Source organism: Pyrus communis, chromosome 5, assembly GCF_041283825.1.
Source record: "Pyrus communis isolate YQ-2024b chromosome 5, ASM4128382v1, whole genome shotgun sequence".
In the NCBI taxonomy this organism is placed as follows: domain Eukaryota; kingdom Viridiplantae; phylum Streptophyta; class Magnoliopsida; order Rosales; family Rosaceae; genus Pyrus; species Pyrus communis.
The window spans coordinates 1,214,181-1,237,264 of record NC_142569.1 but is presented as its reverse complement, the minus strand read 5'-3'; the positions used below and the strand labels follow the sequence as shown (position 1 = coordinate 1,237,264).

The 23,084-nt window shown below is 36.5% G+C and overlaps 3 protein-coding genes and 2 pseudogenes across 9 annotated transcripts; all 5 read left to right on the top strand.

Annotated features, from left to right (window-relative positions):
• The first annotated feature begins 1,797 nt into the window (after positions 1 to 1,797).
• LOC137726694 (F-box/FBD/LRR-repeat protein At5g56420-like) lies at positions 1,798 to 3,744 on the top strand (annotated as a pseudogene). Its single transcript, XR_015962200.1, has 2 exons — positions 1,798 to 2,745; positions 2,901 to 3,744. The product of XR_015962200.1 is annotated as an F-box/FBD/LRR-repeat protein At5g56420-like (transcript).
• Positions 3,745 to 5,970: 2,226 nt separating this feature from the next.
• Positions 5,971 to 6,480, top strand: LOC148696520 (glucose-6-phosphate/phosphate translocator 2, chloroplastic pseudogene; annotated as a pseudogene).
• LOC137720957 (glucose-6-phosphate/phosphate translocator 2, chloroplastic-like) lies at positions 6,331 to 8,933 on the top strand. Its single transcript, XM_088693600.1, has 5 exons — positions 6,331 to 6,472; positions 6,670 to 6,895; positions 7,036 to 7,174; positions 7,393 to 7,604; positions 8,515 to 8,933. Exons 2-5 carry the CDS (start codon positions 6,715 to 6,717, stop codon positions 8,517 to 8,519), a joined length of 537 nt encoding a protein of 178 aa, XP_088549726.1. The 5' UTR covers positions 6,331 to 6,472; positions 6,670 to 6,714; the 3' UTR covers positions 8,520 to 8,933.
• A 2,104-nt stretch (positions 8,934 to 11,037) lies between these two features.
• On the top strand, positions 11,038 to 16,369 carry LOC137726245 (beta-glucosidase 47). Of its 6 annotated transcripts, XM_088693599.1 has the most exons (13): positions 11,038 to 11,082; positions 11,945 to 11,989; positions 12,224 to 12,290; positions 12,384 to 12,442; positions 13,815 to 13,890; positions 13,983 to 14,057; positions 14,155 to 14,242; positions 14,320 to 14,572; positions 14,650 to 14,765; positions 14,839 to 15,097; positions 15,185 to 15,287; positions 15,421 to 15,529; positions 15,835 to 16,369. In XM_088693599.1, exons 5-13 carry the CDS (start codon positions 13,830 to 13,832, stop codon positions 16,028 to 16,030), a joined length of 1,260 nt encoding a protein of 419 aa, XP_088549725.1. In that variant the 5' UTR covers positions 11,038 to 11,082; positions 11,945 to 11,989; positions 12,224 to 12,290; positions 12,384 to 12,442; positions 13,815 to 13,829; the 3' UTR covers positions 16,031 to 16,369. The 6 variants fall into 6 exon arrangements, with proteins under 6 accessions (XP_088549725.1, XP_088549722.1, XP_088549723.1 ...); XM_088693596.1 differs by lacking the exon at positions 11,038 to 11,082 and having other exon boundaries at positions 11,761 to 11,989; positions 13,986 to 14,057; XM_088693597.1 differs by lacking the exons at positions 11,038 to 11,082; positions 11,945 to 11,989 and adding an exon at positions 11,762 to 11,944 and having other exon boundaries at positions 13,986 to 14,057.
• Positions 16,370 to 19,877: 3,508 nt separating this feature from the next.
• Positions 19,878 to 22,523, top strand: LOC137726244 (protein NRT1/ PTR FAMILY 5.4-like). The gene is made up of 5 exons (XM_068465138.2): positions 19,878 to 20,119; positions 20,202 to 20,419; positions 20,581 to 20,832; positions 21,119 to 21,375; positions 21,572 to 22,523. Exons 1-5 carry the CDS (start codon positions 19,990 to 19,992, stop codon positions 22,425 to 22,427), a joined length of 1,713 nt encoding a protein of 570 aa, XP_068321239.2. The 5' UTR covers positions 19,878 to 19,989; the 3' UTR covers positions 22,428 to 22,523.
• The last annotated feature ends 561 nt before the right edge of the window (positions 22,524 to 23,084 follow it).

Below are 23,084 nucleotides of genomic sequence, written 5' to 3'. Positions count from 1 at the left end.
GGACAGTGACACTCCAAGAAACTAAATCTATCATGGAGAATGAAACTAAATCTACCATGGAGAATGACACTCCAAGAAACTAAATCTTCCAAGGAGAATGACACTCCAAGAAACTAAATCTACCATGGAGAATGACACTCCAATAAACTAAATCTTCCAAGGAGAATGACACTCCAAGAACCCAAATCAACCAAGGAGAATGACACTCCTTTTCACTTCGCTGACATGAAACTTAACAATGAAAAAAAATTATACCGGGAGATTGATACTCCGTTGCTTTTCTCAAAATACACAAATCTCAGAAATAATACTCCTCAGTATAATAATCAAACAACCTTCTTCATTCTTCACACAAAATGAAATCATAGAGAGTCCAAGTCACAGAAATTGTAGATCAACCTGCACAATACCACCACGGCCGAGGCCAGAGTTGCCTTCAACACTACCTGGACGATGCGACATAAACACAAATCACACAAGCCTCATAGATCACATGTGACCAAACTCCACCAGGGTCCCAGAAGTTCGAAAGAAAGAGAAGAATACCATCTAACACCGAAGGACGGAAATATACAAAGCCAAACCATGCTGCTCAATGGAAACGCTTTGCGCGTAGATTCATCCAGGATCATTCCTAGCTTAAACCCTGTGTATGTAAATGCATCGGAACCAATTTTGGTCGGTCCGTCCTCAATGTCCCAAGAATCGTCGGAAGCATCCTCATTATAAACAACCGTTCATAATTTTTCAAGATGATTTGTGAAAATGATGAACGTGATGTCGAGATAGGCATACCAGCTGCTCATGAAACCATTAGCAACCACCAAAAAACCCAGAAAACATTCATTCTAATTGTTCAGAATTCAGAGAAAAGGAACTGAAAACATACCCTGCACAAAAAAATCTTGAGTTGTGCATTTTGTCAAACATATGGACTGCACAAAGTTTTGAGATGTCCTCCACAGCAGAGAGTAGAGCATTGATCAAAGCCACAGAAAATATAATTCAGAGAGTTGATCTGGGAACACCACCAAGAATTCAGAAGCCTGATCTTGCACCAAGACAGCAACATAATCACTCTTGCTCTCTTGCTTTTGTCCGATCAAAACGCAAAGGCAAACATTAACAGACAGATCAAGAAACGGGGTTTCCATCTCTCTATCTCTCTCTCTCTGGTGTTAATAGACAACCATTCCCTTGTGCCGTGCGGTTTCCACTTCAAACCCACCAATCAAGAACTCATCCATCACTTCCTCCGCGACTTTCTGATGAACAGACCGCCGCTACTGCTACTAGATCCGAACCCTCTGAGATATGGGAAGCCTATGAAACTTGATTTTGAAACCTTAGACGATATAGTTGAAAACCATAAACAATTCATCTCTGGAATCACAGATTACTAGCGGAAGCAGTAAAGATCACACCACCAATAGCCATAATCTCAATCCGAAAAAAAAAAATTGAAGAAAGAAAGAAAAAGAAACTAATGAAAAGCAAAAGGGAAAAGGAATCGACCACCAGGATCCATGGCGTGAGCCTGGTGGCTCTAATACCATGTTAACTACATTGCAAAATACAAAGTTGGTACAGAGGAAAAGGAAGATGATAGAGAGAAAACCAGAGAGATTGTATTGATTGAATGGATAAAATGTATACAAATGAACTTAAGGAAATGATAGCTATACAATCCCTTATATAGCCATATAACCTACTTACAATAATACCCCTCTAACTATATTTCTGTTATATCAGTTATTAACTTTTACCTGAAAGTTCAGTTTTTTTTGTTACAGTAGGGAAACCATCTGAGCTATGTATACAAATTCTCGAGTACTAAACTCCAAAAGGCAGAAGCTGGATGGAAGAGAAGAGATCAGCAATGGTTAAGCAACTTGCCCGATGAGCTTATCGAAAAAATTATCACCATGCTTGAAATGAAAGACGCAATCAGAACAAGCATATTGTCTAAAAGATGGGAATACTTATGGACATCAATTCCCCGCCTTTACTTATATCACTCTAATAATGCTGGAAGATCTCCCCTGGTGAATGTTGTAGACAGAGCGCTTGTACTTCGTGGCCCCGCTGACATAGAAAAGTTTGATCTTGGGTTTCCAGACTTGGTGATGCATGTCGTGTGCGAAGTTGTGGATCTCTGCCGCTGTAAGGCGCATTGTTAAAGAGCTTCATATCTTCCTGAGTAATATTAACTTTAATGGACCATTTTCGTTGCCTCATTCCTTATTTACTTCTGCAACACTGATGGAGTTAATCTAAATATGGCCTGCCTTGTCAAGTTTCCTTCTACTGTTTGATTCTCAAGTCTGAAGACATTGTCTCTTGATTCCGTGGTGTTTTCGGATGACTACTCAACACAGCAGCTGTTTTCTAATTGTCCAGTCCTTGAGGAATTATCTCTGGAAGTCTGCAGTTGGGAGAATCTCAAATTTGTGAGTATTTGTGCTCCCAAGCTATTGGGGTTGATAATATTTGAAGGCAGCTCAGAACTTTCCAGTGCTTCAGATGGTTGTCAGATTACGGTAGTGGAGTTAGCCTGGAATATTTTTATCTCGGGTGAATTCCTAAATGAATATATCTTTGTAACTCTTCCGCGCATGATTACACTGAGATTGAATTTTCTTGTGATTCTGTGGAGAGATTTAGGCTTCTTGCTTACCGGTTGCATAAGGTCCTTAGAGGTCTCTCCAGTGTGAAGCACCTATCTCTCCTTTTGATGGCTTTAAGGTACAATTTCTTCTCTTTTATTGGTTAGTTGCCATTGTTCATTTGGTATGCCGCGTATTTCTTTAAAAATTGCATCTTTTTTTTCGCATTATGTGGCATGAATAACTTGTTTAGAATCGCTTAGTTTTGATTATTTTGCTTCACCGTGATCTTAGGTGGTTCTAAATAATGCAGTAGAACTTCTTGTACAAGCACCATTGTTCAATGACGTAACCACTTTGGTATTGGAAGTAGCTCCGGTAGATATTGGTAGTAAAGTGCTATTGATCATGCTCCAATACGTCCCCCGTCTTCAAACTCTGATATTCATTGAGGTAACTTTGTAACCGCAATGTTTTCTCTTGTATCGTGGCCTCATGCAACTTTGTTAACATGGCCGAGTTTTGATAGTTTTAGGGGATTAAACTGTCGTCGAATAATATAGAAGATGATGGGGTGTTGGAGCCACTGCTTTCATGTTTCTTGTCGCATCTTAGGACGTTTAAAGTGAATCAATTCTGGGGAAGCCCGAACGAGCTTGACGCTTTAAAGGTTTAGTTCAAGCATGCAACGGTCTTGGAGAAGATGGTTCTGGTTTGCTGCACAAATTTTAAAGGGGATCGAGAGATGAAGACGTGAGTTGCCAAACAGTTATCACGTCTTCCCAAAGGATCAGAAAGCTGTGAAGTTCTTGAATTTTGATAGAACCCAAGGTTGTAATTTGTACTATAGACCTTAGCTTATTTTCTGACATCCTTTCCTTTTGAACATACTGACCTGCAATGTCTTGTGTTTATTTGTTTTGATAAGCACAAATGGTTACTGATTCAACTGTATGTTGATTATGTTCAACTTCACTGACAGCGTATAACATGCACATTTTGGCAAAACAGTCAAGTCTGTAGGGTTACTTTCTGACCATTGTGTACTAAGAAGGGTAATGACTTTCACACTTTTCATATCGTCCTCTTGTACTCTTGTTTTTGCCCATTGAATACTAACGGAAGACTTGATGCAAAATCGAGCGCAATGGCGTTTTAGAATTTATACAGCCGACTTTACTTAGTGGAATAAGATTTGATTGTTGTTGATTATCTTTTGATTCGTTCAATCCAATTGCTTGAAATTTTCCTTCTTTCTAGATTACTAGAAATTTTCTTTCTTTCTTATAAGATATTCTAAGAATTAAACTCGAGTGTAAAAGGCAGCTAACTGGTTAACCCACATTTGTGTTAGCCAACGAATTGATCAAACTTGTTATAATCCAACCATGCAATGTTGGGATGGACTTTGTTCACATGAGCTGCAAGCAGCACCTGCAAGTCACGTGCATGAAAGCAGTGTACCTGTATGTATCCCACCAAACCTAAAAACGACACCTCAAACCATTTGCTACTTTTAGCACGACCAAAAACACATGCCTGCACAATTACAACTCTGGTCAAATAAAGACAGCCTTAATGCCTTAATCCAAACAAAACCACTGTTGCTATCAGCCAGATAAACCCCAACCAGGCCAACTTACTACCATCTTTTGCATCAGCCGTCAATATTAACATTTTACTTGAAGGTTTTTCCATCGTCCACAATTAACATATATATTATTGAACGAAAATATTGGAAATCAGCATCATTTTATACTGAAAAGATAAAAACGATGTCTGATACAAATTAAGGGCAAGCACGGTGCAGTTTGAATGGTTCGGTTTCACAATTCAGTTGTGACAAACAAATTAGTATGTAACAAATATGATTGTTTTGGCTAAAATAATAGTTGAAATCAAATCAAAACATTGTCAGTAAAATCAACAAGTACTTTTTAGTTGTATTTTTTTGGATCATTCAATATGAGATGCATAGAGCGTGAGCCTTGGCGTAATGAAAAAATTGCTCTTTTGTAATCAAAATGTCATGGATTCCAATCTTGGAAACAGCCACTTTGCAAAGTAAAGATAAGACTGCGCACGATAAGTGTTCCTCCCCCAACCCTCGCAAAGCAAAGAGCCTTGTTGGCTTGGGGTCGGCCTTTTCTATTCAATATGAGATGCAAATTAAGAGTAGACATGTAACAAATTTAGTTCAATTTTAACTAAAATCATAATTGAAACTAGACCAAACCAAATCAAACGGAATCATATTTGTACGGTCAATTAAATACATGGATTTTTTTGGATCGTCCAATGTATTAATATGAATTATTGAAAGGAAAATTGGAAATCAGCATCATGCTGTAACATGGGATGCAGATGCAAATGCAATCCAAAGTGCCTTACAGCAAGAGGCCCCAGGTTTCTGTCTTTCTCAATCAGATATTTGTGCTTCTGCTCAATATTTCTACTCAAAATGACGTCGTTTACATGCGGACTTTGGAATGTGGCTTAGGTTTGCGGTCTAGAATTTGCAGCAGCTGGAGAGAGAAGGGCTCTGTTTTGTTTGGTCACATCAATCTTGGGTAGCTTGAATCAAAGTAGGTGAATGAAAAAAGCGGGGTCAGTTGCAGACGTAAGCGTAGTTAGAACGAACGTGCTCTCCTTATGCACTTGAAATCGAATTCTTTGTTTTGTAATTTAAATTAATTTAAAGTATAATGTCGCTGGTTGAGGTGTTTGGATTTTCAAATAATGATGGCTGAGATTTTTTAGGGAAGCTAAGAGGAGAAGATCAAATTTGTAGTATTATGTTTCCTTAGCCTACAACTTTGAAATCAATCAAGCAAGATGCCATGAAGTTTCATATGAGCCACCAACCTCAAATCAAACCCGATGAGCACAATTAATGAAAAAACGTCGAATTGGGCCTTGAGCTTACGGAAAAACTTTGAAAATCATAAGTATAACACTAATTTTTTGTGCGTGAAAAAAAACATCAAAATGGGTGTGAAACCATCCTAGTCTCTTCATAACTCTCCACCTCTGTGAAGAGATATCTTGAAGAGCTCAAGTGAGACTTGAGGGGCCGAGAGGGGTCTCGAATGGCTCGAGAAGTTCTCGAGCCAGCTTCTAAGTCTTGAGAAAAGATGGTTAAAAATGTTTACTTGCATTAGTTTTTCACCACTCAATTACTTGGTATAAAATTCCACTCACCTCCCTCGTTCCCTCAACACGTATATAAACCCTCTGCCCCTGCCTCCCTCTCATGCATCCCAAGAAAAACCGTTTCAAAAGCTTTCCCTTCATTACCCACCAAACTCATTACGAATCAATCCCAAGAAACTTTTATTATTAAATCTAGACTCCAAAACCCACCATGCAGATCTCTCCATTGAAACTCAGAACTCCGACTTTTGCATCACCGGAGTTCTTGAGCAGGAGGTGTCTGATAAAGTCTCACTCTTTATCTCTACCCAATTTCCAAATGGCCCAAAAAAACTCACCTTCCTCTTCCCTCAAACCCCTTCACATATCTTCTGGCTAGTGTTTCTCATTGGCCGGCAAAAACCAGAAGGGAACTTCCGTCTGCAAGGCCTACGAGGCGGACCAGTCGCAGCCGCTGGAGATCAAGATTGAGTTGCCAGACCAGCAGGAGGCGGCTCAGAGGCTGAAAATTGGTTTATACCTTGCTACCTGGTGGGCTCTGAATGTTGTGTTCAATATCTACAACAAGAAGGTTTTGAATGTGTTTCCACATCCATGGCTCACATCAACTCTCTGCCTCGCAACTGGGTCGCTCATGATGCTCGTTACATGGGCCACCAGGATTGCCGAGGCTCCAAAAACTGATTCAGATTTTTGGAAGACTTTGCTTCGAGGCAAGTAAAAGGCTGAAAGTGCAATGATGTCCGCACACTTTTTTTTTTCTGTACATTGTGTTTATTTCTTTTCTGGTCTTTGAATTGAATGAGCGGAGAATAAGTGACAGAAATAATCTGCAGAGGCTGTGCGGAGATCATTTTCCTAAGTCTGTTTTCTTAAAATTGTTTTGTATTTATTTTGGTTATGTGTGCAGGTTGCGGTGGCACATACAATTGGGCATGTCGCGGCGACCGTGAGCATGGCGAAGGTAGCAGTTTCGTTCACTCACATCATCAAGAGCAGTGAGCCTGCATTCAGTGTATTGGTTTCAAGGTTCTTGTTAGGTGAATCGTTTCCTCTCTCAGTTTACCTCTCGCTCTTTCCAATCATTGGAGGATGTGCGCTCGCTGCTGCAACCGAGCTCAATTTCAACATGACTGGTTAGAAAACTTGTTCAAATTTCACCACATTTGATATTGCAATAAAAAATGTTGAAGGGTTTTGATAAATTGTGCCTTTGGTGCTTTTGAAGTGTCTTAATTTGTTATGAGGACTAAAAGAATGCTGCTATGTGCATCAGGGTTCATGGGGGCTATGGTATCGAACCTGGCATTCGTGTTCAGGAACATATTTTCCTTTGCCATCGCTGTGGAGGGCCCCAAGATGTGGGCTGCTGGATGGAACACTGCTCTTGCACAGATCGGTCCCAATTTCGTATGGTAAATATACGATGACTTATAACTGTCTGTAAAATTGTTGTCTTTGGTGATGCACATAGAGGACATAAAGGAGTGCTTGAATCATAGGTTTTTTTAAACAAGCGATGGTAGTACATTGCTTTAACGAACTTGGCTAAACTCAAATAGTGCTTGACTAGAACATTAAATACCTTTCTCCTTGATTGTCTTATGTAATCTGTACATCTAAATGTGAACAGGTTGGTGGTGGTACAGAGTGTCTTCTATCACTCGTATAATCAGGTTTCATACATGTCACCAGATCAGATATCTCCCTTAACCTTCAGCGTTGGGAACACAATGAAGCGGATATCCGTCAGTCTCCTCCATCATAATATTCTACACGCCTGTTCAACCTGTCAACGCACTCGGAGCAGCCATTGCGATACTCGGAACCTTCCTCTACTCACAGGTATGCTCCCCACACCTTCTTATATGAGAGAGTTTGTTAGAAAATTTAGAGAGAGTAACTTGTTTCACATTTTATTAAAAACGGTTCAATATAGTAAATATTAAGAGGCGCAGTTTCTTCTGTTGCACCGAGAGATTTGTACTCAAAAGCCCACACGCACATGTGTTGAGTGGTTAAGCTGGGGACAAAATATGTGAGGAGAAAATCTAGTTGCATAGGGTAGGAACCAAGTTGCATCACTCCATAAGATGGGAAGATTTTTCAATGTGTCCGAACACAAAACAGTATGGCATATGTTATTATACAAGTGAGGGGCAGGTTTTTTTTTTTTTTTTTTTTTTTTTTTTCTTGAAGTGTCCTTCCACTTGTATAATGTTATATGACGTTTGGGCCTGTGTTTCGAGCACACTAAATTTTTTAATGGGCAGTTTGGAATGTGGAAGTATATCTTGGGACCAAATCGCCTATTGGTCATGTGTGGACAACTTTTGTGTTTTGTTTTCGTTTTGCACTTTCTGTGCCCATTGTCAATATGGTGACAGGAAAACCAAAGAAGTTGGCCTTATAATTCTTCAAGGGCCGCTAAACAATTAAGGGGGCAATCAAATTGACAATGTTTCTGACCTTTCATACCAAGCTGCGAGAGAGATTTGCATACAATATACACTTTTATGTGTCTTTCTCCTTGACATGACATTGGGAGAGTGACAACACATAAGTGTATACACTCTAAGTTATACATACATAAAAACGAACACACACTTTCATTGGATGTATGTACCATTTAAATCACAGCCTATTAAAATGGCCATCTCCAAAGAGTTGCTTGACTACCCTTTTGAAGTTGGAATTTTTTATGTAGTTGTGGCTCTGATTTGGCTAACGATTCCGCTATTAACTTTGCTTGCAGGGTAAACAGTGAGGAATGTTTGAAGATGCCAAAGCTAGTTTGTATGATAGATGATGAAGAGAGACAAAGATACTTATCTGCCTGTGGATTTGAAAGTGTTCGACAATCGATCACAGGAAGTTTGAGTGTGGTCCTCTGAACTTCGTAGTCATGGATTCATGGAGTTGTTTTACAGAATCACGCTCTGTTACTCGCGGATCTGGTTGAATTAGAAAAGAGATTTCATTACCTTCATCGGTTGAGAAATTTTATTGTAGATTTTTGTAGTCAATAAGAAGAATGGTTGTTTTGAGGCAGAATAGTAGTTGGAACTCAAATAGTGTCATTCTATAATTCTATTCAGCAAATACATAATGATTCTGTCTATCAATATGTATGGTCTTGGACCATCAATAATGATTTTTGTTTAGAATTTGGCAGCTTGGTTGATCCACTTCTATTATGTCGATATTAATCATTACTGTTGGAATTTATGGTTCTTAATTAGATCTCAAGCTTTGAAACATTCTAAACAAGTACACAACCTATTAAAAATGTCACATTTATTAAGCTCCGGTTAATTTTTTCGTTAAATGTACAGGTTTCAATACTTTTTTTTTTTTTTTTTTAAGAAATTAGACTCTCATCTTTCTTTTTGCTACTTCATTGATTAAAACCTTCTTCATTTTCAACTTTTGATCAAGGTTCTTAGGTTTTAATGAACGTCATTAATTATTTCATTAGTAAAATATTTTCTTTTCCAAATATATTCATTTAGTATTAGAAATGTTACATTTGATATATTTATATTTATGGTTAAATTTTTTTTATCATATATTTTTATTTTTAGTCTGTACCCATTTTTAATTTGCAATACTAAGTCCCACTTTTTACTTGGACACTAAAATAATAATAAAAATAATTTTGAAAAAAAAAAAAAAAGAAGACATGAAGATGAAAAAAATAAATAAACGAATTCACAAACATAATGCAAAACAAAAATGAAGATCGATAAATATAAAGCCGCTGCCACTTCCAAGCTCAGCCTACTACCATTGAAACCCCGTCCCAACCTTTATAGTCAAAACCCACCAATTGCTTCAACTTCCAATTCTTCTTTATGGCTGGTGAAGATGGTGTTGGCCGCATCATTGCACACTACAATAGAATTGGTCTTTTGCGGCACACAAAGAACGCCGTAAACAATTATTCACGATGTGAACCCCCAAGCAGTAAAAGCCCATGTCGTAAAAGATGTTTTATCAAATACGACGTTCTTTAGTAGCTGTGAATAATTTAAGTAAAACACGTCGTAAATGCTCTTTAAGGTGTGCCTTGCTCGCCTTAATTGGTATTAGATACAGTGTTAATGAAGTGTCATGATACTGCGAAAACAATTACAACATACTTGTGTGTCGTAATATATATTTGATACAGTGCCTGTTGAGTGTCGTAATATTGTGAAAGCAATTACGGCATACGTCATAAATCGTAAACGGAGACTAGCATCCACAATTACTGGTGATTTTGCATACATCGTAATATATAAAAGAATCGACAAAATTACACATTTACTATAATACAATAATTTCATAAATAATTATATTGTCAAAATGTATTACAAGTTGAACAAAGCTGTGGTCAATCAGTAACGAATGCATTGAGAGGCAGGGGGGTCAGCTGACCTCCAGAATTTCGGTGAATGTCTAGGAAAGGATTCGGTGAGGATCCTTTTCCTTTTGAATTATAAAAGTGATCCCAGGATCCTTTTCCTTTTGAATTATATGGTTGGTTGATGAAAAGTGATCCCAGGATCCTTTTCCTTTTGAATTATATGGTGGGTTGATGAAAAGTGATCCCAGGATCCTTTTCCTTTTGAATTATATGATTGGTTTTTTCCTTTTGAATTATATGGTTGGTTGATGAATAGTGATCCCAGGATCCTTTTCCTTTTGAATTATATGATTGGTTGATGAATAGTGATCCCAGGATCCTTTTCATTTTGAATTATATGATTGGTTGATGAATAGTGATCCCAGGATCCTTTTCCTTTTGAATTATTTGAATTATATCGTTGGTTGATGAATAGTGATCCATCAATTTGATGTGAAATTGTGGCACATACGTAGGCCGGATCCTTTTACTTTTGAATTATATGATTGGTTGATAAACAGTGATCCATCAATTTGATGTGACCTTGTGGTACATACGTAGGCCAGGGTTCATATTTCCCTGCTTTTCATTGGTGATACATTCCAGATTCTTCCCGACGCATCTTTCTCTATCGATACTTTTATATGGTTTAGCCAATGTGATTACGATTTCGTGTCTATCTCGCTCGCTGATTTCACATTTCTTCCTCTTGCCTTGATTACTGTTAAGCGAAACCAACAGTAATAACAGTAATGGAGCCTTGTCAGTTGGTCCACATTGATATCGATACTAAATAGACTAATCAAATTGTGCCAATTAAGTAGTGCTACACCGCTCAATAAGTTTTTCAGGTCTATGTATTGACTATTCGGTGTTTGTACTATAGCGACACCCTGCAGTCATGTATCATGGCTACCACAAATTTTGCATCAAAAGGTCAGTGATTTCTTCCGTTCTAACTAATAATAAGGTCTTTTGTGGTAAAATTTCATATCTGACAGATTAGGCAGGTGGTAAAGTTAGAAACAGTATTGGTGTTGTTAGAGTGGGGCCCCACAGACCAGCCGATCCAAAATTCAACAGGGTATCAGAGCCAGGTTCGAGCCTGTGCAAGCCAACAAGTTTGTCACCAAGAAGGAACACAAGCTAGGACTCTTAACAAAGAGCCGACCTCTGAGTTTCAATTGCCGATGTGTACCACATGTGAACCACTAAATGGGGTTACACATGAGGGGAAGTGTTGGAATCCCACATCGGTGGGTGAAAAGAAAACAAGTATGGACTCTTAACATAGAGCCGACCTCTGAGTTTCAATTTTCAATTGCTGATGTGTTTCACGTGTGAACCACTAAATGGGGTTATACGTGAGGAGAAGTGTTGGAATCCCACATCGGTGGGTGAAAAGAAAACAATGGGGTTTAAATACCTCACTCTAACTAATACCGAGATCTTTTGTGGTAAAATCTCATACCTAACGGATTAAGCAAGTGGTAAAGTGGTAAAATCTCAAACATGACGGATTGGGCAGGTGTTAAAGTTGAACACAGTATCGATGTCGTTAGAGTGGGGTCCCACGGGCCCGCGGATCCAAAAATCCAACATATATGCCATCTCATTCATTCATACTCTGAAACTTCTAATGGAGCATTTTTCAGCACTTCATGTTTTCCTTATTGTTGATATATGCTTTGCGATTCCCATGGTGTCTTGCAATCACATATTTATTTTGAAAGGAAACTCAGCCACATCCCCTTTCCCTAGTAACTTCCTCTTTGGAACTGCATCCTCTTCTTACCAGGTATCACCTCTACACACATACAAATATTTTGGCAGCTCGTTACATGTAAGAAGTTTTTCTTCCTTACAAACAAATCACATACACACACGTATAAGCCTTTATTTTGTTGCTTTTATGAATCGTTTTAGTATATGTGTCCGTTTGTTATAGGCAGTTAGAAAATTTGATCACTTTAACTATGAGGAGAACGTTCCACACAAACCACACTCACAGACTCATCGGAATCAGTCCTTCAGTTTAGTTTAATATTAATGTTTCTTCTTCATTATATTTTCCTAGTTTGAGGGAGCTTTTCTGACCGATGGAAAAGGCCTAAGCAACTGGGACGTTTTTACTCATAAGCCTGGTCAGTTTAATGCTTATGTTCTACCCCTTTGATGTTTTTTTTTTACTTGTCGTCAAAATCCAACGGTGGAGTTATATATTTTGCTTGCCACAGGTCATATTTCGGATGGAACTAATGGAGATATCGCTGATGACCAGTATCATCTCTATTTGGTTAGGCTATTGAACTAACCTTATTATTTTGCCTTTTCTGCAACTCTGATATATTTGTGTGTGTTTTTGTTAAAATTCTGGAGCTGGACTTCTGAATTCTGCTTCAACCTAGGTCAGGCAAAAACTAATCTGACTTGTACCCAAATTTTTTAAAATTTTGCACTTGGTGGTCCCATCTAAGGTGACATGCCAAATTTGCTCTTCTCTGTATTCGTGAATGGTTTTTAAGTGTGGGCGAAATGACTGAATCGCTGGTGCTTAATTTCTCGGGTGCAATTTAGTTCACCATTTTCATTTTTCTTATTTTTAAAATTTATTGGTATTATTATTATGGAAAGAAGAAGGTTCAAAACTATTATAATAATTTAGTGGAATGAGAGTTTCAAACTTGGGACGTATGTGTGAAAACTCAACACCCTATTCACTAGGATATTGGACCACATGCCTTGCTCATCACCTTCAATTAGTTTTATTTATCACCATTAAATAAGTTTAAAGTTCGAGATTTGTGTCACCCACTACACAAATCTAAAAATTTAAACTCATCTAATGGTGACATATAAGGTGGTGAGCATCGCCATCACTTGAGAGCGGTGAGCAAAAATATTCTCTAATACTTTGTTGAATCCTTCCAAATTTTAGATATAGAAAACTTAATACCCTATCCATTAGGATATTGGACCACATGCTTTGCTCATCACCTTCGATTAGTTTTATTTATCACTGTTAGATAAGTTTAAATTTCGAGATTTGTGTCGTCCACTACACAAATCTAAAAATTTAACTCATCTAATGGTAACAAATGTCACAAGTTCGGACCTTTGAAATTTGAACAAATAGTTACAAATAGAGGTTCACTTTAAAAGTTATAATAACTTTAATCGTTGAATCAAATTTCAAAAACCTAGATTTGTGACCTTGGTGGATTAGGTGGAAGGGATCCGGAGAGGATCCCTTTCCCATAAACCCCATTCTGGCCTGGCCAGCTCTTACTGTACCTTGTAGATTGTATTCCAATTAGAGTTGTGTACTTAACATGATATTTTATCTATAAATTACAGTCTCATACAATATGCAAATGTAACAAAAAAATTCAGAAAAAAATTACACACATTTCAGATTATAATTTGTCGAAATTGAATGATTGCTTACATGTAATAAGGAGACATACATTTTCTTCCAATTATACGAAGGTATTTTGTGGGAATTATTACTAAACTCATAGATCGTAGCTGAACAATTGGTGTTCAACACTGCAAGGTGAAACCTTATAAAAATCTAGTTAAAGCCTACCGTGTTTTATTGTTAAGGCTAAATTAAATTAGAGATAGAACATTGATAATCTTGCTTCGACATTGTTATGAAAAAACAGGAAGATTTGGATCTCATGAATTACATTGGAGTCAATACTTACCGGTTTTCCATATCATGGGCAAGAGTTTTACCTAGTAAGTTTTTTTCGTTCTTTCATATATTTCTACTCATATTATAGAATCCAATCATCTCCTCTCGACTCACATATATTATAACTTTGAACCAGAAGGAAGATTTGGGAAAGTGAATCGAGCTGGCATCAATCACTATAACAAGTTCATCGACGCTCTTCTGCGTAGAGGTCTTCTTTGGTACCATTGTTTATGTGCTCATCCAATTCATTGTTGCTGGAAATATATGACATTTTCTTTGGCAACATTCTCTATGTCATGTTATAGGAATCCATCCCTTCGTGACGTTGACTCACTACGACATTCCACAGGAACTTGAAGACAGATATGGAGCTTGGCTAAGTCCCCAACTGCAGTATGTAGCAACATTCCCATCTGTCTGAAAAGGCCACTAATAAGTGATAACTATAAGGATTGCATTTCAATTTTCAGGGAGGATTTCCTATATTATGCAAATACATGTTTCAAATTCTTTGGAGACCGAGTGAAGTACTGGGTGACATTCAATGAGCCGAATGTAGTCGTTATTCGGGGCTATAGGTCGGGAGTGTACCCGCCCACTCGCTGCTCTAGACCCTTTGGGAATTGTACTAGTGGGGATTCAGAGAGAGAGCCTTTTATTGCAGCTCATAACATCATTCTATCCCATGCAGCTGCCGTCCATCTATACAGAACCAAATATCAGGTTAGAAACAAAGTTTTGAAATTCATTCATGAGTGTAATTATTTCGATGTGGTTCTAATCATGTCTTTGACGCTCAGAAAAACCAAGGAGGTAGCATTGGAATTGTTATGAATGCCTTATGGTATGAACCGATCAGCAACTCCTTAGAAGACAAATTAGCAGCTGAGAGGGCTATATCTTTCTATATGAACTGGTAAGTGAGACCATATGCATTAGGCTGCTCTCATATTTTTCTGGTCACTACAACTAACATGTTTAAAATGAAGGTTCTTAGACCCGGTTCTACAAGGGAAATATCCTGCAGAAATGCGTGAGATTCTAGGAGCTGATTTGCCGGCATTTTCGAAATCTGATGCGGAGATACTGAAGAAGAGTGGATTGGACTTCATTGGCATCAATCACTATACGAGCTTTTACTCAAAAGATTGTATGTTCTCTGCATGTGAACCAGGACCAGGGACTTCAAGGACAGAGGGTTTCGCATTGCGAACTGCACAGAAAGACGGAGTCTTCATTGGAGAACCAGTATGCAAACTCATCATATGATCAATTGCCACAACAATTAATTTCTTCTAGCAATTTACCTTCTTTATTTTTATTTTTTGGATGTAGACTGCGGTTGACTGGCTGTATGTCTACCCTCAAGGAATGGAAAAGATCGTAACATATGTAAAAGACAGATACAACAACACACCAATCTTCATCACAGAAAATGGTAAGGTCCAAATTCAGATCTTTCATCAAAACATGACACCGCCCCCCACCACCCCCCCCCAAAACCCCCCCGCGAAAAAAAAAAAAAAAAATTTATGGTGTGACAAAGATTCCTATATAATTTGATCTTGTAGGGTTTGGTGAGGTGGAGAATCCGAATTCGTGCAATGAAGAATTACTGAATGATGTCAAGAGAGTAGAGTACATGAGGTCTTACTTAAATGCACTTGCAGAAGGAATCAGGTATACACTGAACTGCCCTAGGGCTTGCATTTATTTATTGAATTTAAGTAATGTCAATGTCACCTGCATTTAGAGAGATTATTACATGCATATTACGTAATAGTGTATACAATGTTCCTCTTATAATTGCCAAAATGTCATAGTGCGTGACTTTCAGTATGTATACACCAGTTATATGCAGTGATTTTTTATATGGTATTAGCATTGTGATGTTTTGGCGAATCTCAAATGTGAAACACAGTATCAAATCATCAAATGCGGTGAAAAAGTTAATTGATTTTTTATCTTATTTTAAATATGGTCAGAAAAGGAGCAGATGTAAGAGGGTACGTGGTGTGGTCGTTGCTGGACAACTTCGAGTGGACGAGTGGCCTTACGGTTCGGTTTGGACTTCACTGTGTTGATTACGCCACTCTCAAGAGGACTCAAAGACTATCAGCTGCTTGGTACAAACAATTTGTATCTAATCATACGGTGCAAACACACCTACCCACAAACTGAATCTTGCACCAACATATCCATTCACAAGGATCCTTATTCGCTATCGTTGTTGACATTCTTTCCCAAGATCCATCCAATCTTCCACAATGATATATGGTGGTTTTGCTTAGAGCGGTGGCAGTAATTTTCATGATTTAGGATTGCACACTATTTTAGGGTTTTGGTAATTGTGGCTTGAGATAAACATTAACTATCACATTTAAATCACTTCTCTAATAAAACTAAGATCAACGTGCAAGTATATTTCATCTCTATTAGAGAAGTGGTTTCTATGTAGTTTACAAAATGTGATATTTCTGACATTTTCCCATTTTTATAGTGCGAAGTTGTTTATTCTAATTTGTTAGAATATAGTGCTCTTGGAGCTTTCTATTTGATTGCATTGAAAGGAGTCAGGGATGGAGCTACAAATTTCTTTTAGTGGGGCATCCCAAAAATTATCTAAGAAAACCTTATTATAGTATGGCTTACTCAATATATGATAATAAGGATGCTTTCAAATGATGATGTATCACAATTCCATGTTACAAAAATTTCAGTATAGTAGTGGAAAGGGGAAAAGTGATGAGAAAAATATTAATACATGATAGGCGAGAGAGGAGTTTTTCAGTTTGAATGACAGAGTAAGAGTACTTTTGCTCATATAATATTTGCTATAGAGTATAAGTAGTATGAAGGTATATGTTGGATATTAGATACGTATATTTTCTTCAAAGATAACGCGTGTATATTATATAACTCTAGTATGCAACTTAACAAACGAATTACTTGAGTGGGGGCATCTGCCCCCAGTGAGCCTTCATTAGCTCCGTCCATGAAAGGAATCTAATATTGCATTGTTTGCAATATTTAGATGTTTATCTTATACCTATTTTTAGAGCGAAGCTAGAGACACCAGCTACTTGAACTATATATTGTATACTATATGATGTGACAGTTGATAGTTGGATTCTTTGTTTAAATCATTAAAGAAGTTATTCAACCAACAATCACCACATCATATGATTTACAAAATATAATATAAAACATAATCTCTGTAGCATTTTCCTTTGTTTTTTAATATAACGATATGTTTACAAATATATTTACACTTAAAGGTAGGGAAATCAAGATGTTGCTTTACCGTAGTGTCAGAAATCAATCATGCACATGCACCTTAGTGTGGTTTTGAATCCCATAGACTCCCCTTCCCCCTAACAATGAACTGTATAACCCACTAATGCCACCAATTTACTCGAAAAAAAAGATAAGAAAATTAATTAGTTGTAAATTCATTATTACGAGATTCAAATAAGGAATTGTTATTGACACTCAAAAAATCTCATTTTGCACTCCAAAGTGTCTATAATTAGAAAGAAAAATACACTTATGAAGATTGTAGAGTGAGATTTTTGGAGTATCAATAATAGTTATCTTCCAATATAAAATCTTTCACTTACAAGTAAAAAAAATACTGCTAGTACTAAGTGACTTAAAGTTTGATGTTGACTATATTTTTTCTTATCAATAAATTTTTTTTTATAGCAATAGTCCCTTAATAAAAAAAAATCATGACCATTGATCCCTTAACTCATCAAAACGTGCAGCTATGGTCATTTTTGTTAACTATGTCAAAGTTTTATTAAAATAAGTTATGTTGGAAGGACTATTGCTACTATTGAGTTAAAGTTGAGGGATCATTATTCCAATTGAGTTACAGTTGACAGACCATTTTTCTAGTTGAGTTAAAGTTGAGGGATCATTACTACAATTTTTCTCATTTGATTTTCCATATGTGTACCTTAAATCAATCTCATGTGCGTGACACGTGACTCATTTTGATGAAAGTTCTAACAGAATTAAATAAAAAGACCATAGCTTCACGTTTTAAAGAGTTAAGAGACCAATGATCATGAATTTTTAGTTGAGAGACCATTACCCCAGTTTGATTAAAGTTGAGAGATCATTGCTACAATTTTCTCTTTTCTTTATTGATAAGAAAAAATAGAGTCAACACCAAACTTTAGATCACTTAACACTAACAGTATTCTTTTTCACTTATAAGTGAAATATCTTATATTTGAATAGAACTATTATTAATGCTTTAAAAATCACATTCTATATTCTTTATAAATAATTAAAAAATTAAAAAATTATTATTCCAATTAAGTTAACGTTGCCTAATAAAGTTCTAATAAGCACGACCATTGATTTTGTTTATTCAAGAAAACAACTTTCATTGTGCCCGTTCCGATCCCACCATTATCTGCCACTCCTTAAAGTAGATCTGGTTTTACTATTGGATTTTTGTATAAAATTATATCATGCAAGCCCACTCATCCATTTGATTTTACTATTGGATTTTTGTATAAAATTATATGATGGAAGCCCGCTTATCGCATTTGATTAAGTCGTTTCGTGGTTAAAAAAGCCATTCTAGAAGATATGATCATAGTAGGCTTTCCTTCAATTTTTTATTTTTTATTATTTTTTTTATAATACATCAAAATACTATCAGACTGTAGTACTGAGTGTCGACTTTCTTTCGTCAGGAGCTTAAAAGAGTTGATTTGTTGGAATGACATTTTTTTCAACATATTTTATAATATTAGTACAAAAATTAACGTTAAACTATGAGATGACTAAGAGTTCATAAAAAATCTAATTTTTTAAACAGTCATTTCCTTAAAAAATTTCTTAGTTTTTGGTTATTTATAAAGAAAAATTAATGATAATGATTTGAAAAATTTGAGTTTTAACAATAAAGACAAAATAAATGATAAAGTGAATAGTATAAGAATTGATTTTTAATGTAAAACTATAATTTTTTGTTAAAATAAATAGTACCGATAACTTTTCGTTAAATTTCTTTATTTATAAGCATACATAATATGACTATTAAATTCATTTTCCAAATGCTGTGGGCGGCTTTTCCATTTATTCAAATATAGGACTGTAGCATTCAACCCCATTTGCTTTCAAGTTAGCAGATACACATCCGCCTTTTTTCCGAAAAAAAGGATACACATCTACCATTATTTTATCATTTGGTGACCGTGGGCCCAACCAACACTTTATGAGGGGAGGAAAAATTGCTGAGAGTAAACAAATGACTTCGAAATAAAAGCGCGTTGATTTTTAGAAACCACTGCTAATTAAGAAAAAGCATCTTTTCTCTCAACTGGCAGCAAAACATCTGACTTTCACGTCTCTTGCGCAATAGATTTTTTAATATGATTGGTACACAGATGATATATTACGTATCATTATATAAATGGTGAGATATGTGTTTTAAAAGGTTAATAACTTAAAATATAAAATTTCCCACAATTTATATAAAAACACGTGATACACCACCCATATTCCCGTCATAATAAAAAATTTCTCTTCTTCTGCGTGTACTAGTGTCAATATAAAATTACAGCAATTTAACATGTTAAGGGTGTTATTATTTTCGTTCTAAAAATTTATTGTGCATACCCTATAAATTAAGTTTTATTAGTAAGTATAAGAAATCTAAAGTGCGTAATAAAATTTTCTAGAAGGTTAATTATAAATTCTTATAAGTATATAACGAAATAAGATTTTTCCTCTAAATGCTTTTCTTTGCGCAATAATTTTTTTAGAAAGTTAATAATAACTTCTTATAGATATACAACATAATAGAATTATCTTCTCACCAAATACTTTTTTTTTCCTCTCATCCTCTCACATTTTCTTTTTTGTCTCACACTTTCCTTTTTATTTTTCTTTTTTTATAAATAAATCAACACAAAATATTGACGTGACTTAATCATAACAGTTCAAATAAAAAAATAATAGAGAAAAAAAGGAAATTGATAAAGGGAGAATCCTACTCCTTCAGTTAACAAATCATGTATATGTGTGTGTATGCTAACTATATTTTCCAAGCAAAATAGTCATCTCACTTAGAGAATAGCTGTTTGTTCAATGCTTGAGAAAAGGACATAAATATTCTTATGGCAAGCTCAGAATCTCCATCCCAACTAAGTATTCACAATGGCCGTGAAGACACGGAGAAGAATCTTATCAGACAAGAACAACCTTCCAGTTCAAGAGGGGGCTGGAGTGCTGCAATTTTCATCATCCGTAAGCAAACCTTTTCATTTTCTTACAATTATTCAATTCAGGCTACTGTTTTTCTTTTTGGTAATTTATTTTCTTGTTGTAGTTGTTGAGGTGGCAGAGAGATTTTCGTACTATGGCACGGCTGGAAACCTCATCACGTACCTCACAAATGAACTCCATGAGCCCATCCCCAAGGCTGCAAAGAATGTCAACACTTGGGTTGGAGTTTCATCTCTCCTCCCAATAATTGGGGGCTTCGTCGCCGATGCCTTTCTCGGTCGATTCAACACCATTCTCGTCTCATCGATCATTTATTGCTTTGTACGTATTGTCAAAGCATGACAACTTATAATATTGAATGGTTAGACTACCATATTGACTGACTCTGAAGATGTGGAACCTACAATTAAATTCAGAAATTTCATTATTTACTACCATTTTAATTCCAGACCACGATTGCTAACTTTTCAAGTTAATTTCAGGCAATGGTAATGTTAACCGTAACAGTTTCCATAATTCCTCGGCGTTATCAGAAAGCAATGTTCTTTGTATCACTTTACACATTGGCAATTGGTCAAGGTGGCCACAAACCATGTGTACAAACCTTTGCGGCCGACCAGTTTGATGAAGACTCGCCGGAGGAGAAGAAGGCGAAAAGCTCATTCTTCAACTGGTGGTATATGGGGATCATTGTTGGTGCCTCCACTGCTACTTTGGCAGTCATATACGTGCAGGTCAGCATAGATCATATTTACAAGCATAGATAGGGGTTTTCTGAAATTTTAGGCTCATAAACTCAAATGTTGTTTTAGCATTATTAGTTTAGTGAACAAATCCCAAAAATTATGAATCTTAGCTGTAACAGTTTTTCATTTTCTTATACATGAGACGACTCTAAACCTCATTTATTTATTAAAAGTAAGAAACAAGTATGCAACTTGCTTAGTGATTTTAGAAAAAGAAATTGGTGAATGGTTATTGAAGTGCTGAAACCCAAAATTTGTGACTGCTTTGGTGCAGGATAATGTTGGGTGGGCGGCGGGGTTTGGAATAATGACAGGGGCAATGGTGGTGGCATTGGTTCTGTTTCTGTTGGGTTACAAGAGATACAGAAAGCAGGGACCCCTAGGCAGCCCCTTCACCAAGGTGGTTCAGGTGTTAGTGGCGGCAGCAAGGAAGTGGCGCGTGGATGGAACACTCATGACTGGTTTTGGTGTGTACATAGATGACGAGAGTCCGCATGATACTAGGACTTTAGCACATACCAGTCAATTCAGGTATGCTCACAGGCCGCCATATTGATAAGCTCTATCTTATTTTTTAGGTGCAATTTTATAAACACTAAACTTCACTGTGATGACATCTCTTGAGATCCAAATAGATACATTTATAAATTATATAAATCAACATGGAACTTTATGTCTACCACATGACACCTTATCCCTAACTTTATACAATATTTAATTTTTTTAGATGCTTGGATAAGGCAAGGATCATTGACCAACTTGATGCTTCAAGCAAGACCAGAAATCCATGGAGATTGTGCTCACAAAATCAAGTCGAACAAGTAAAGCTCGTCCTACGCCTCATTCCAGTATGGATGTGTTGCTTAATGTTTGCTGTAGTCCAATCCTTTAGTGTAACCTTCTTCACGAAGCAAGGAAGCACAATGGTCCGCTCAATTGGTCCGAACTTTAAGATTCCCCAAGCATCACTGCAAGTCTTCAATGGCCTCACAATTATAGTTGTAATTCCAATCTACGACCGTGTTTTCGTCCCAGCTGCCCGAAAAGTCACGGGACACTCCTCTGGCATCACCATACTACAAAGAATCGGCGTTGGCCTATTTGTATCCATATTCACAATGGTTGTATCAGCTTTGGTAGAAGCCAAAAGGGTTAGCATTGCAAGAGACCACAACCTCCTGGACAACCCCAAAACAATAGTGCCAATGAGAGTGTGGTGGTTAATTCCACAGTACATGATATGTGGTTTGTCTGATGTATTTACATTTGTTGGACTTCAAGAATTCTTCTACGACCAAATGCCAGAGGAAATGAGAAGCATGGGAGCAGCAGCATACCTCAGTGTGGTAGGTGTAGGAAACTTCATGAGCAATGCTATAATATCTGCGGTGCAAGAAATTAGCTCAAAGCATGGTGAAAAATGGCTTGGTAACAATATCAATCGTGCCCATCTCAATTACTTTTATTGGGTAATTGCAGCTTTGAGCACTTTGAATTGGTGCATATATGTGTTGATTGCTAAACTTTTCGTATACAAAAAGTTTGAAGCACAAGAAACCAATAAGGAGAAAGAGCTCACTTGAATCTTATGATCTATCTTGCAGTTAACATAGAAAAAAAATTGTACTACCATTTTGATAAAATACAGTGGAAGCCTCACTGCATCAACATTACATCTCTTTCCTCATAAGTTCTGTAGCTAAAAATCCAGATATTCGAAATTATACTACAGTGCTTGCAGACATAAGCATTTACAAATTATATAACATTGATCCTAACGTACACGTGAGGAAATTTTTCAGTGTTCAATGTGCCGGAAACACGTTTCGGTACATCAATTGTCATAATACAATTAGTTGAAAATGTTTTTTTTTCAAATTTCCAACCAATTATATTATAACATTTGGTGTACCGGACCATGTTTCCGGTACACTAAAATTTTTCATGTAGACTCGTTAATTAACCTTACATGATATTTACAAAATAAATAACATCAATCCTAACATAGGCGTGGACTAATCATGATGACTAGTTATGCATGTGGAGATCATAAACAACCAAAACTAAGCGTTTGAGCAACCGATCTAACAGTGTTCTTCATTGGAATATAAGATTAAATATAATTTAGAATTTGTGCGTTGATGATAATTTATGGTGATTAATCCTTTGAATGATTCAATAAAAAGGAAGTTGGTTATTGTTACTGTTTCCTTGAATCCTTGATGAATTTTTTTTTTTCA

Coding starts and splice junctions, on each gene's coding strand:
- LOC137720957 (XM_088693600.1), top strand. CDS start 6,715: ATGGCGAAGGTAGCAGTTTCGTTCACTCACATCATCAAGAGCAGTGAG. Junction 6,896..7,035: donor GCTCAATTTCAACATGACTG/GTTAGAAAACTT, acceptor TATGTGCATCAG/GGTTCATGGGGGCTATGGTA. Junction 7,175..7,392: donor ATCGGTCCCAATTTCGTATG/GTAAATATACGA, acceptor AAATGTGAACAG/GTTGGTGGTGGTACAGAGTG.
- LOC137726245 (XM_088693595.1), top strand. CDS start 11,786: ATGGAGCATTTTTCAGCACTTCATGTTTTCCTTATTGTTGATATATGC. Junction 11,990..12,223: donor ATTTTGGCAGCTCGTTACAT/GTAAGAAGTTTT, acceptor ATATTTTCCTAG/TTTGAGGGAGCTTTTCTGAC. Junction 14,766..14,838: donor ATATCTTTCTATATGAACTG/GTAAGTGAGACC, acceptor TTTAAAATGAAG/GTTCTTAGACCCGGTTCTAC.
- LOC137726244 (XM_068465138.2), top strand. CDS start 19,990: ATGGCAAGCTCAGAATCTCCATCCCAACTAAGTATTCACAATGGCCGT. Junction 20,420..20,580: donor CATCGATCATTTATTGCTTT/GTACGTATTGTC, acceptor AGTTAATTTCAG/GCAATGGTAATGTTAACCGT. Junction 21,376..21,571: donor GCACATACCAGTCAATTCAG/GTATGCTCACAG, acceptor TAATTTTTTTAG/ATGCTTGGATAAGGCAAGGA.